Source organism: Zootoca vivipara, chromosome 17 (assembly GCF_963506605.1).
Source record: "Zootoca vivipara chromosome 17, rZooViv1.1, whole genome shotgun sequence".
Taxonomy (NCBI): Eukaryota; Metazoa; Chordata; class Lepidosauria; order Squamata; family Lacertidae; genus Zootoca; species Zootoca vivipara.
In genome coordinates, this window is record NC_083292.1 from 14,086,484 (window position 1) to 14,100,893 (window position 14,410).

The window sequence follows — 14,410 nt, forward strand, 5'->3', positions numbered from 1 at the left end:
AGCATCACTTTAACTTACTCAAATTTTCATATGTAACTTTTATCTCGTTATCTCTTTCTTAGCAGATCAAAAAGAAAAAGGACCCCAAAAAAGAAAGTAGAGAGAAAGAGGGGGGGGGGAACGGGACGAGAAAGAATTAAAAGGGGAAAAAATAAACACATTTGACTTCTGATTAGACTCATTGTAATTATTATTTCTATTATTTTTTCACACCCAGTTCCAGATTACTGTATTACTTTTCATCAGATACAAAAAATATTATATTTCTTATTTTACAAGAATCATTCTAGTTCTGCCAGATGTTTATTACTACAATAGTTTCCCAAACAAAATAAAAAAATCCCTTCCAGTAGCACGTTAGAGACCAACTACTGTAAGTTTGTCATTGGTATGAGCTTTCGTGTGCAAGCACATGGTATCTGAAGAAGTGTGCATGCACACTGTTGTAAAAATTTTGCAGAGCTACACGGCCCTAGAATTAAGTGGATCCTCGACCCAGGAAGAGTCCAGGTATCCTGGCAAGCAGACAAAGTTTAAGCGTCTCCTGCCCACCAAATAACAGAGACCAAACCAGGACGTGCGAAGCAAGGCACTTTTATTTTTGCTGTTGCAACAGGGTCCTTCCTCTCACACAGGAGAACAAGGAAGGAACCTCAAACAAAGATGTCTTGTCCTTAAAAAGAGATTTGAAATTGGTTTCAGCCCACCCCCCAGAAGCATCATCCATATGTCACAGAAGGGGTGTAGCCCAAGACCCCCCCTCCCTAGATTCATCATAGGTACATCATGAAAGGGGAGGTCTGGTGGCAGTAATCTGAGCACCCTGGACCCTGCCCCCTGCCCCCAGAACCTAATCAACAAAATTGAGAGATATTTACATTTCCCTGTTTCCCAGCCAAGTTAATCACACCCTTTTGTCTGGCAGTCAGGTATCAGGATGCCAGGGATTATCACTTTAATTCCTGAGACAATGAGAAGGTTCCCCCCACCCCACTTCTTCCTTGCAGAGGAACACCTGGTCAGAGAGAGTCGAAATGGTGTCAGTCAGGCCTGTTTTCCTGTGCTGCTTCAGACATGTTTCTGTACATTCATGTACATGTTTTATGAACAATTATTATATATATATATGACCTCAAAATTCTTATAACAATATCCCCCATTTGGGGCTATAATTTTTCTTAAAAATTGTTGCCCCACAAAAGAATAACCAGATGTGTTGTTTTAGTACTTTGGGAGAAGCATTTCTCAAAAATGGTCTATGTATTACACTTAACAGGATGGTCCACCAATATTGACTGGAAAGTGCAGTTTGTTACTAAAATTACTTGTGACATTCTAGCACTTTGTGATAAGCATTTTCTCGGTAGTGGTTTATGCTTTAGAGTTATGAGGAAGGTTCAGCAAAGACTGAAAAATACATTCTGCTTTGTTTCTGTCTTTTTTGTGTGTGTCTCAGGTGTCAAAAGCTAGCTCTCCTCTGGTTGCACACCTCCATCGTGGCACAACAGCAACAATCCCTGGTGAATCCCCTTAGGGCTTTCATATTGACCATGTCGCCTGGCACCCCCCATAGCTGCCACAGGTTTGGACATGTCATGAGAGAGATGCCTTTGCCTTGGGCTTCCTATGGGCCTTTATTATTATAGGCTCTGGCCTTGCACTGTAGGGAGTTGCCCAGTTGCTCTTAAAGGAAGAAAGCTACTTGCACCTTGGATACACTTGCCCAATTAGAACTGACCCAATTAGAATTTATACAGCCCCATAAAACATGTCCAAATTAGTCAAATTTAACTCTAAAAGGGATCATTCCTGTTAAATCAAGACATAAATACCTTCATTTATCTGGTGTTTCATGGATCTTGGGGCTTATTCTTGGTAAAATGATTTAAAACAATCTAAAATTGTGTAAGAAGGCTGGCACACTGCAGAGTGCCAGGTGGGACAAGAAAACGTGGTCATAAGTTGATCTAATCTAAATACTGGACTATGCAATATCCTGATCCTTTAAAAGGCATACAATAATACAACAAAAATCATTGGGACACTATACATTAACATAAAAAAAACAATTAAACACAAAATTGGTTCACCCCCCCCTCCTTGTGGAAATAACATACTGTCAGACATAGTTCAATGTTTCTGTCGAATATCACACAACATAAAACATAATCATATATCAGTTGTATGTCTTGAGGCCATCATGATCTTGAGACAATTCCGGCTGCTTTTAAATCCTAGGGCACAGAGTCTTGAGGTCAAGGAGAGAGAATGTCCTTGCAATTCACTTTCCCCCTTTGTCCCAAAGTCATTTGACACATTTCAGTGTTCCTATATAACACATAATGCACAAAACCTTCAAATTATTAATTATACGCCACTTGTATATCTTGAGGCAATCAGGTGAACTTGGGATAATTCTTGCTGCTTTTGCATGTATCTCCAACAAGGGGGTTTTCTTGTCTGCCTTCGAGTCACTGGGAGGAAGTTAACAGTACTTCTATAACAGCACTTCTAAACCTTGCTGAAACGTTATAGCTTTCTAGGTCCTCCTTCTTAGGTTGTGATCAAAGAGATAAAATGTCAATTTGGTTTCCTGTAAAACATCCTTTTGAAAATAGGCCTGCAGGGGGTTGGGGTCTGAAGATATAATTAGTTAAAAAATAATAATGATAAATAGTATAATAATGATAAAGTCAAGAAAGGGGAGAATATTCTAGAAATTTCTTCTTGGGAAGCTGCAAAGAATATAAGATCATAGTTAAGCATTTTATTCATTTTAAATATTACTATTATCATTCATATTTAATTACTGCTGTTATTGTCCACTCAGTCAGTTTAATTTACTTCACCTAGTTTGGCTGTGGAGGAAACAAAGGACAAAAATTTTGTTAATTAGGACACAATCGATAAGTTATTAACATTTTCCTTATGTGGTTCTGAATTCTCTTTGAGGTTCACGTATCTTGTTTGAAAGGGATTAATATTATTATTATTTACAGGAAAGAATGACTTAGATGCTACATTTGTATGTACAGAAAGAAAAAGTAGAAATACCAAAAAAAAGATACAAAAATAAAACACTAAAATTTAGATTACCACTCACACAACAATTTTTCAAATGAAATTGGACTTGACACAAAGATATCAGATTTTTTTTTTAAAAAGAATTATCATTAAATAATACAAAGACATTATAAATTGGAGAGGAACCTTAAAGATCTGAAGGTGAAATATCCAATTAAGATGGAAAAATGGTAAAATAACGGAAAAAGCTTTGAAATTCATCATAATAAGAAATACTCAGGCAAGACTACCTGACAAAATACAGTCACAAAACAATACCTGGTTATTGTTAGAATAATTTCATAGACATAATGGAAAAACTGATTTAATAAATGGAAGCAGATTATTTATAAGCTAAAGAGAAGCGCCAAAGAGAAATGAAATTACTGTTTGTATCTCCTCACTCCTCACTTTTTCTTTTTTCTTTTTTGTGCTGTGGAAGAAAAAAAATTGGCAAAACACTCAATCATTGCTACATTAGAAAAGGGAGGGTTATATTAACATAGGGTAATGCCTCGGGGTGAAATGCAAATGAGAGATAAGTATCCATCCTGAGTACCTGCTAGGAAAGAAATGGAGCCTTTTGTTTGCATAGTCTGTCAACTGGTAGACAGCAATTTTCTATGAATTTCCAAGTGTGGAGGGGGCTTGTTTAGGTGGCGTCCCCCCCCTCCATTGGGAGATAATTTTGCATTAAGGTCCTGAAAGAATTTCTGCACCCTGAATCTCAGCATCCTGCTGGAAAGGGAAAATTATTTCATGTGAAAATCAGTCAGGAAATGTTCCTAAAATGTACAGAGTTTTGCATGTTGAACTGGAATTGGCAGCTTCTAAACAGTTGATGGTTCTCAATGGTTCTTTATCTATTTATTTTTACATGAGGAAATTTGAATTTAAGTTTCATGTGCAAAGCATAACCTTGAACCTCTTAATTAATTTATAAACTACTCAAGAGACAGACTTATAGTAGTACTCTGCTATTTATACCTGTGGAAAGAATCTGGCATGTTAAGATTTTGAAACTTGGCAACCATTTAACTTTGATGGACCAGTAACATACATGAGGTTGTTTTCCCTCAGTGGTTCAAAGCTTTACATTAAGAAATTTGAATAATATTTCATGAGCAGATTATAACTTTTTCGCCCCTTAGTTAAAACCTCCTTTTTCTCCTCTATTTTCCTCTTCAAGCTGACATAGCCTCTGTGCATGTACAGAGTTCATGATTCGGCAGTCTATTGTACCAATTTTTTTAAAGTGCTGCACCTCTTGACAAAATTACCATCTGAATAAAGGAAGGGAAGGGGAAAGAGTAGATTTTAAAATAGGGTTAGATTTTACACAGAAACCCAGCAATTTACACTTCCACCAAACCAGCAACAAAAGTGGTGAAATTAAATTCTTTGGTCAGTTTAAATCCATTTCTTTAGCTTTTGTGTCCTGAGATATTTCTGACACCTCTTATTTCCTGTTCCTTGCTGCTTAGGAAGCAGGCTTATAAATCTTAAACTTTAAATATATAAAACTTCAATATCCAGGCAACCCAATATTTTTACCAGAAAGCTGCAAGAAAAGTTTGGTCAAATTAAACTCCTTAATGAAGTCATGGCACTAATTAGCCATGTTTACTGTACTATATAAACATCTCATACCCCAGGCAAAATAAATCTTGATTTGCCCCCTTTATCTACAGGGTTCGGGGTGAATTCGTAATTGCAAATGTTTTCGTTTGTTTGTTTGTTTTTAATTAATTTATTACAGCCATGGCAGACTAAATTCTCTGCCCCCTTATCTATGGGTAATATGGTCATAGAGCCAGAATTCATAAAATCCTTTGCATTCTCATTGATTTTCAGCCTTACCAATTCCAGACAAAATTTTCTGGCCCTTTATTTACAGGGATGGTCAAGGCTCATTTTGCTTGATTATGAATTTGTATGTGCTTGAACTGTTGGCTGGAGTTTTGCAGTTAAAAAAAAAGCTGACAATATGGTGGAAAAAATAACACCAGACATTCATTTTCAATGCATGATATACCATCTCTACCTCTTTCTGAATGGCACCTCAAACTCTTCATGCCAAACTTTAAAAATCTATCTTTCCATCCTTCTCCACCAAAGAGTAATGCTTGACTGAATTCAGGTCATTTCACTAAGCCACCAGAGTTTAAACTCACTTTTCAGTGCTTGAGTAATCTAGTCCACCCCTTCTGAAATATGGGGATCTCAACACTATCACTGCCCTTAGGATACACATACATTTGAGTACAGACGCCTGACTGGGAAGGAAACACAGGCTATGCCCTATCACGGAAGCACACGTGTGTACTAAGGGAAAAATAAGGAAGGGGAAGATTAAAAGTACCAACGTTATATAGAAGTCTTTAGCAAACCTTAAGATTGGATAAACAGTTTAAGAGGGAATTTACTTCCTTACTAAAACCATTCTGTCCATTTGAATCAAGGTTAAAGTGACTCAGATAGACATTTGCTGGCTATGGAGCCTCTACTTTTAATAACATTTCCCTAGAAGGAACACCATATTCCATAGTCACATGGTGAAACATTACATACAGAGCACATGGCTCCCTTGTGACACAGACCTTAAATATTGTGAGTTCACAAACAGATTGGGAAATGTTGAAGACTTTCATATGTGCTTAAACTTTAAACCTTAATAGAGAAAGTGATAAAAACTTATATAATCACTCCATAAAAACAACAATTACACTCTTGTTCCAACTCTGAAAACCAATAATCTTTCCTTGCCAGAAAGCAGAGCTGGGCTGAATTTCAACCCATCACCACATCAGACACATTGCCTTTCACATAGCTCTAAAATGGGGGTTAGAAGGGACCCTGAGGTCATTTAGTCTAACCCTCTAAGATACAGGATTCACAAGATTTGAATGAAAATACCAACTTTATACAGAACCCTTTAGCAGATGAGTTTTTTCCTTAAGAGACTGATATTAGGAGCCCAACAATAACCCTTCTGTCCAACACAATTGAAGTTAAAACTAGACTCAGATAGACAATTCCTGGCTATGGAAGCTCTACCTTTGACAAACAAATCACCTTTATTGGAATAGCTGTTCAATTTTCCTTTAGTCAATATTCATCTAGTCACTTGGAGAAAGACTCCCCTTTGGAGCCTCTCTCAATAACAAACATTTGCACACCTCATTCTCATATTTATAATGTTTAAGATTGATCGGTTCAACATTGTTTCTATACTAGAAATTTAAACAAGTTGGCAGTTTTAACTATGCACACTTAAGAAGGCAGTCTATGGATGTTGTAGCCAATTTAAACACACCCCATAACATTCTAAACCTTGAGCACATCTCTTATCCACTTATAGCTGGAGTTTATGAAGTGAACATTTTCAAGTTTAAAATATTTTCAAGGCATTGAGCAAGCATTTATTTTCCTTCATCCTGCCCCCTCTTTTTACTTTTGGAAAGGAAAAAATGGCCTTCTACAGCCTCTTTAAAACAAACCTTTACACACTACCTCCACTCTTTTAAATATTTGCCATGTTTTTGGGTTGATCAAGCCCTTACATAAGATTATTTAAGCAAGCTTGCCTTAATTTTTATATTATTTTAAACTATGCATGCTTTAAAAAAGGCAGTCTGTGGGTGTCATGGCCAAATTTTAAACACAAACCCCTAATTTCTTAAACCTGGATTATATCTCTCATTTACTTTAAGGGGAACAATGAACTATAGCAGACACAAGGATCAGACGCACATACACTTAACAGACATCACACATACCCAGTAACAGACAACATGTAACGTGTAAACATTCTGAAGGGGGTACTGGTCTTCCAGGGTCAATTTTAAAGTGGAGATTCTCTGTATGTTAAAGGAACCTCCTGGTAGCCATTTCCCCTCATCTGGGTGGTCCATAGTAAATCGGACCCAATGTTTTTTTTCTTACAAAGTTTTTGCAATTGGTTCCCTTCAAGCTTGTCCGCCCCGGGGATTTCATGCCAATTTAAGAGAACGAATTGGAGTGGACTTTCATCCTCAAAGTCCTTACCGGAGCAAAGCCTCAGTTGTGCTTTGCCTCGGTTGGGAGTCTGGGAAAGGAATTCCTTAGAGTGGGTTGCACCCATTTTACTTCTGTCTTTTTATACTGCAGTTCTGGGTCCCCGACCCTGTTCCTGGACACTCTTAACTTCCCGAGTCTATGACTCACCCCCACGTCCTAGTGGTGTTCCTGCCTGCCGTTCGCGTGCACTAACTACTAGGCGGCCTGGTGCAGCTAAAACCCTATTGGAACCCTCCCACTGGTCATCAATTGCCTGAGGGTTCCACAGCAACTTCCCTGCCTCTTACACACTAGACTCAGATCCTACTGAACGCTTGCCTACGCAATGTCAGGTCGGAACTGAGGAATACAGAGTAGAAAGGAACAGGCGCACTTGCATTCCCTGGTCACGGGTCCTACCCAACAAGGGTCGCCGTGGCAGGGGGGCGTCTTCACCCGAAGATTAAGAGCAGAGGAATAGGAAACAGAGCTGGGATAGCCAGATTCCCAGATTGGTAGAAAAGCGACAGTTTGCTCAGACTTCTGCTCAGTTTGGCAGAAGGGAGCTGGGGCAGTCTTTCTGAGCTCTGCGTTTAACGTAAAGACTGTTGCCCTGGACCTCAGTTCTACCTTGTAACTGTGCCTGGCAGCCTTGCTGCAACTAAGGTCCAAAGAGGAGAGTAGAAAAGGATAGTCCAAGTGGAGAAATAGATTTTTAGTTGCTGTGGTTCTTAGCTCACCCAAGGTGTCCCCTTTTAATACTCACGACCGATCCTTTCAGTCGAATCCCGTTGTCTCCAGCTTCCAACTGGTTCCTAAAAAAAAAAACAGCCTTGTCCCTTTAAACGTTGCTTTGTCCTGGGGGTCCCGCTTGGACTCTCAATTACTACCAAGTGCCTCGGGTCCTGAGGTTGGTTTACCCCCCTGCAAAAGAGGCAAGGGCGCGCTGGGCTCCCCTTCCTCAGTGAACCCGGAGCTCAAGGCAAAACTGGGTCCCTTCGTGGTCGCCAAACTGTTGTAAAAATTTTGCAGAGCTACACGGCCCTAGAATTAAGTGGATCCTCGACCCAGGAAGAGTCCAGGTATCCTGGCAAGCAGACAAAGTTTAAGCGTCTCCTGCCCACCAAATAACAGAGACCAAACCAGGACGTGCGAAGCAAGGCACTTTTATTTTTGCTGTTGCAACAGGGTCCTTCCTCTCACACAGGAGAACAAGGAAGGAACCTCAAACAAAGATGTCTTGTCCTTAAAAAGAGATTTGAAATTGGTTTCAGCCCACCCCCCAGAAGCATCATCCATATGTCACAGAAGGGGTGTAGCCCAAGACCCCCCCCTCCCTAGATTCATCATAGGTACATCATGAAAGGGGAGGTCTGGTGGCAGTAATCTGAGCACCCTGGACCCTGCCCCCTGCCCCCAGAACCTAATCAACAAAATTGAGAGATATTTACATTTCCCTGTTTCCCAGCCAAGTTAATCACACCCTTTTGTCTGGCAGTCAGGTATCAGGATGCCAGGGATTATCACTTTAATTCCTGAGACAATGAGAAGGTTCCCCCCACCCCACTTCTTCCTTGCAGAGGAACACCTGGTCAGAGAGAGTCGAAATGGTGTCAGTCAGGCCTGTTTTCCTGTGCTGCTTCAGACATGTTTCTGTACATTCATGTACATGTTTTATGAACAATTATTATATATATATATGACCTCAAAATTCTTATAACAACACGAAAGCTCATACCAATGACAAACTCAGTTGGTCTCTAAGGTGCTTCTGGGAGGAATTTTTTTATTTCGTTTCGACTAAGTCAGACCGACACGGCAACCTACCTGTAAATAGTTTCCCAGCTATTCTTTAAAGATTTCCCATTCTTTCTGTACTTTCTGTTTTGGATAACCTCTGACTCTCCCTGCCATCATGGCCAGTTGCAGATATTCTATCATTTGGACCTGCCACTCATTTATCGGAGGTGTTTTATTACTTTTCCAGTTTCTTGCAATCAAGATCCTGGCTGCTACTGTCGTGTACATAAAAAGGGGTCTAATTTCATTTTTGATTTCTGGTGGCATTATACCTAGGAGGAAGGCTTCAGGTTTTTTTCTTAAATGAGAACTTAAATAAAGTTCTCATTTAAGATCTTCTGCTCTTCCTAGAGAGTCCGGGGAGTCTAACCTGAGATCTTTGGCATGCAAAGCGGGTGCTCTACAACTGAGCTATACAGCTTTCCTTAGCAAATCCCTAGCAAGATAACAAAGAAATTCACTGGGTGAGACTCCAGAGCAGCCTTCCCTAACTCAGTGCCTTCCAGATGTCGTTGGACTCCCATCAATCTCAGCAGTACAGCCAATGATCAGGGGTGATGAAAACTGTAGTCCAATAACATATGGAAGTCTTTGTGGTGGTGGTTTGATTATTAACTAACTGCCATTCACCAGAAGCGTTGTGGGGTCCCAGCACTTGCCCCAAACTCTGTAGAGCTGCTACCCACCAGGGTGGACAATATTGTGCTGAATGGACCAACTGGTCTAATTTAGAACAAAGCAACTTCTTCCTTGTAGCATCCCAGGGTATTTATTGAAATAAATCATAGATTTATGATCAGATGTGTGTGGTTGAGGATGATGATTTTGAATTAATAATTCACCATATCAGACTCCTTCCACCTGGGTCATAGAATATATCAGGCATCCCCAAACTTCGGCCCTCCAGATGTTTTGGACTACAATTCCCATAATCCCTGACTAGTGGTCCTGTTAGCTAGGAATCATGGGAGTTGTAGGCTAAAACATCTGGAGGGCCGCAGTTTGGGGATGCCTGGACTCTAAACCATTTGGTGCAGGCAGGAAAAGTACCACTTGCATTCCTTAAAACATCCTGCTTTCCGGAGGTAGTAAAACCTGGTTTTCTGCTGTCTTCCAGCCTAATCCCTTCAGGAATTTTTACTGCTCCTCTTTCCTGTTAACAAGTATGCATGCTCTTTTGTAGTGCTGATAGATATGTAGATAGGAGATCGTCCTTCTCCCAGCCTCATGAGAATTCTCTGCAGCTCCCCTTCCTGCCATGTGGGAACCTTTGGGAAGGGCTGGGGAAAGTTAGATGAATTGTAATTGGAGCGTTTAAATTCTGTGACGCGTTCTCCTATTGCAATAAAAATGAGCCGAGGAGTGGAGGCGGGAATGATTCGCACTGACTCCGGAGGGCTCTGCTGGTCAGTGCGAATCATGTCTTCATTTTATTCTTCCATCGCACGTGTGACACCCACGTTCCTTGTTTGCAACAAATTTCTCTATACCCCCTTCCAGCTCCGTGGCCCCTTCTGTTCCTCACCCTTTGGCTTCTAACTCTGTCAAGGCGTCTCCGAGGTCCGTGGAGGGAAGGTGACACACCAGAGTTGCAAAGGCTTCTGGGCAATCCCCAAACTTCTCCAGCAGGCACTGCAACAGGAGAACCAGGCCCTTGTTGCTCTGAAGCAAGATGCAGCCGCTTTGAGGGGGGAGCCCCGAGGCCACCTGCCGCCGTTGCGCCACAAGGCTGGCAAAGATGGAAGCCTCGTGCCTCACTTGCTGGTCTTCGTCCTGAAGCAGGCGAACGGCCACACCAACCAGGCTGTGAAATCAGGCAGTGAAATTCAAATCAGAACAAAATCGATTTTGCGGGGGCGGCAGGAAGGCGAGGTCTCAAAAGATCTCCGCCCTGTGCAATGAACAGAAAGCTGACCTGAGACGGCTTCTGATTCCCCACAGCGATACTGGGTCAGAGTTTTCATTGTGGGGGGAAACTAAATGGGTAGGAAGATCAATCCCCCTGGTGTCGCTTGGGGAATAAATGCAGGTGCTGGGAGAGGCAGGGCAGAGAGGTGTCGGCAGTGCCCTGGCAGCTTCCCAAGGATGCTGGCCCCATAGCTACGTACCGTACAGCCAGGGCACGAAGGGATGAGCTGGAGGATTCTTTGGCTCTCCAAAGCACATCGGCTCCAGACGTTCTCAGCGACTTTGCCACAGCCATTCTGAGCACCTCTGAAGACAGGGGGTCGCTGCACTGGTCGATGGCTGCACACCACTCTTCCAGTAATGGATAATCCTCAGTACTGTCCCAGGAGGAAAGAGCATTTGTAATAAGCGAGAGAGAAGGCCGACACTAATTAACTTCCAAGTGTCCGTCTCCAGCATATGGCCCTTACAATGCCAGGAGGTCATTTTTCCAGTAGTCGTACCTTGGATCTCAAACGCCTTGGGCTTGAACAAATCGGCTCCCGAGCGATTGAAACCCGGAAGCGAGTGTTCCGGTTTGCGAACTGTTTTTGAAAGCCGAATGTCCGACGGGGGGCTTCCGCGGTTTCCGATTGGCTGCAGGAGCTTCCTGCAGCCAATCGGAAGCCGCGCTTTGGTTTCCGGACATTTTGGAAGTCGGACAGACTTCCGGAATGGATTTCGTTCAACTTCCAAGGTACGACTGTATGTTATTTTCGGAAAACTGAAAGCAAACCACCCCTCAAGTTCGTTCCATGCCACCCTTGCCTTTGGGCACTTTTATGTTGGGAACAAGGAGAACCTGTATATTTTTGTGCCGAGAAACAGTGACACTCCAGGCATTGGTGGACTCAATCTCACATCAGCCCCAGTCAGTATGACTGACGGCTAGGGATGATGAAAGCTGTAGTGTAACGACATCTTTGAAAAATGAAAAATAAAACTTTAAAAAACTTTGATGGTCACCAAAACACATATCATACATTTAATATAAACTTCCCTTCCACCCCTTCCATGGTTTGTTTTGGTCACCCTTTCCCCCCCTGCACATTCTAATCAATCTGTGTGCTTTTCTTTTTCAATCTTATCTCAGTTAGCTATATACTGCTGAATTTATTCTAAACCTGCCAACGTCTTTGTTTACAATAGCTTTCCAGATATTCTACAAATCTTCCTTAAGTACTCTTTCTTCCTGATTCTATCAGTTACTTTAGCCATTTCTTCATTTCCCGTCCATTTCACCTGCCATTCCTGCAGTGCATCTGGGAGGCCAAAGTTCCCCACCCCAGACACAAAAGACAATAAGAACGAGCCCTGCCAACTTAGGCCAATGGCCCATCTAGTCCAGCATCCTGTTCTGAAAGTGGCTGGCCAGATATTTGCAGAAAGCCTGTAAACTGGACAGGAGCACAACTGCAGCCTGCCCACCTGAGATCCGCAGGTATTCAGAAGAATAGTTCCTCTGGCAATTAATCTTACCTTGGAGTCAGGAGCAAAGGGATAAGACACAGTGCATGTCCCAGAAGCTCTGGACTGAGATCATCGTTCCCCACCATGGAGAGCAGGCCTCTCTTGATCTCTGCGAGCACAGCTCCCTGCAGCTCGTGAGAAGAAGCCGGGCTCCGAAAGCTCAGCTTGCTACAGAGATGCACACAAGCTTCTAGGTATAACTTCAGAAGCACGTTGGTGGCCCCTCCTTTCAGCATCTGACCTAGTTTCTCCTAATTCAACAGAAGGGAAACATATTTCACATTGGGAGCGGGTGGCGCTGTGGTCTAAACCTCTTGGGCTTGCCGATCGGAAGGTCGGCGGTTCGAATCCCCGGGATGAAGTGAGCTCCCGTTGCTCTGTCCCTGCTCCTGCCAACCTAGCAGTTCCAAAGCACGCCACTGCAAGTAGATAAGTAGGTACCGCTGTGGCGGGAAGGTAAACGGTGTATCTGTGCACTCTGGTTTCCATCACGGTGTCCCAGTGTGCCAGAAGCGGTTTAGTCCTGCTGGCCACATGACCCGGAAAGTTGTCTGTGGACAAACGCCGGCTCCCTCGGCCTGAAAGCGAGATGAGCGCCGCAACCCCATAGTCACATTTGACTGGACTTAACCGCCCGGGGTCCTTTACCTTTACCTAATAAGGTTTATAACCTAGAACATGATGGGGAAGAACCTGTGGCCTTCCAGATGTTGCTGAACTACAACTCCCATCAGCCCCAACCAGTATGGCCAACATTTGGGGCGATGGGAATTGTAGCATGGCAAACTTGGGAGGACCACAGGTTAGCCCCCCAATACAGAGAACCAACCCACATGACTCTGCAGCCCCAAAATTAAGAAACAAATTTGTTCAACAACAGCTCGGTTGGCAGAGCATGAGACCTGGCGGGGGAAAGTGATCTGCAAATTTAATAAATAGTACTACTAATAGTACCATTAATCCTTTAACGGCTCAGGATCGCAATACCTGAAAGGACCGCCTCTTTCCATATAAACCATCCCAGACTCTGCGTTCATTACCTGATGCCCTTCTTCGTGTGCATCCTCCACATAAGGTCCAGAGGGTGGTAACACAAAAACGGGGCCTTTTTTGCAGTGGCTCCCTGTCTGTGGAATGCTCTCCCCAGGGAAGTTCGCCTGGCACCTTCACTATATATTTTTCAGCACCGGGCAAGAACTTCAACCTCTGGCTGATTAATATCCTATGTCCTTTAAATGTGTCTGTGGGAAGTGGGGGGGGGGGGTTATTGTTTCGCTGTTTTGTTTTACTTATTTACTTGTTTTTATCCTGTATTTTATTCTGTGAACCGCCCTGAGATCTTGTGGTGAAGGGCAGCATATACCGTAAAGCCAATAAATAAAAAAATAAGCCAAGGCTCACCAATAACACTATTTGCAACTCCTTGCTAGAATCCAGACAGTTTTCCTCCTCCTTTTCAATCACCCAGGTCAGAATGGCTACTTGCACATCGATGTTCCCCCTTTGCAGGAGCAAGCAAACTTCGCCAATTCTCTCCGGAGCTCCTGATCTCGCGGCCTCATGACAAAGGAAGCAGGCCGCCTGCTGGCAGAATGTGGCAGAACCGATCTGGCAGAGAACCAAGAAAAGCAGGGTTTGGGTATATTCAGACAGCCCTGTTTGGTGTAGCAGTTAGTGCGGGACTAGGACTGCAGGGACCCAGGTTCAAATCCCCACTCAGACACGAAGCTCCCTGCACTGGCCCTAGGTCTACCTCACAGGGTTGTTGTGAAATTGAGGGTGAGAGTATCATGCACACTGCCCCAAAGCTCCTTGGAAGGACGGTGAATTTATAAAGAAATATTTCTGTAAAAAAATAAAAGCAGGAGGCAGGGATACCCCCCTCTAAAATCCACACAATGCACTGTTATGCATCTTTTCCCTGCTCTTTTGGATGCGGCCAGGGCAACCATTTTATGTTAGGTCCCATGGCAGCCATTTTGTGACAGGCGCCCCCAGCCCATCCCCGTGCCCTGACCCCAGCAAAAACAACCCAAAATGTGGCTACACTGACCCCCCCCCCCAAAGTTGTCAACCACCATCTTATATCCTG

At 42.9% G+C, this 14,410-nt stretch overlaps 1 protein-coding gene across 7 annotated transcripts in view; it reads right to left on the minus strand.

The window, feature by feature from the left end:
• Positions 1-14,410, minus strand: part of LOC118075975 (tRNA (32-2'-O)-methyltransferase regulator THADA-like) — a 64,039-nt gene that overhangs the window by 2,792 nt on the left and 46,837 nt on the right. For 5 of the 7 annotated variants that reach the window (XM_060269408.1, XM_060269410.1, XM_060269406.1 and 2 more), the window contains 4 exons: positions 13,720-13,926; positions 12,328-12,569; positions 11,010-11,186; positions 10,427-10,705 (listed from right to left, as the gene is read on the minus strand). In XM_060269408.1, the coding sequence (XP_060125391.1) occupies positions 10,427-10,705; positions 11,010-11,186; positions 12,328-12,569; positions 13,720-13,926 (905 nt within the window). The other 2 variants (XM_060269407.1, XM_060269412.1) reach the window with 2 other exon arrangements.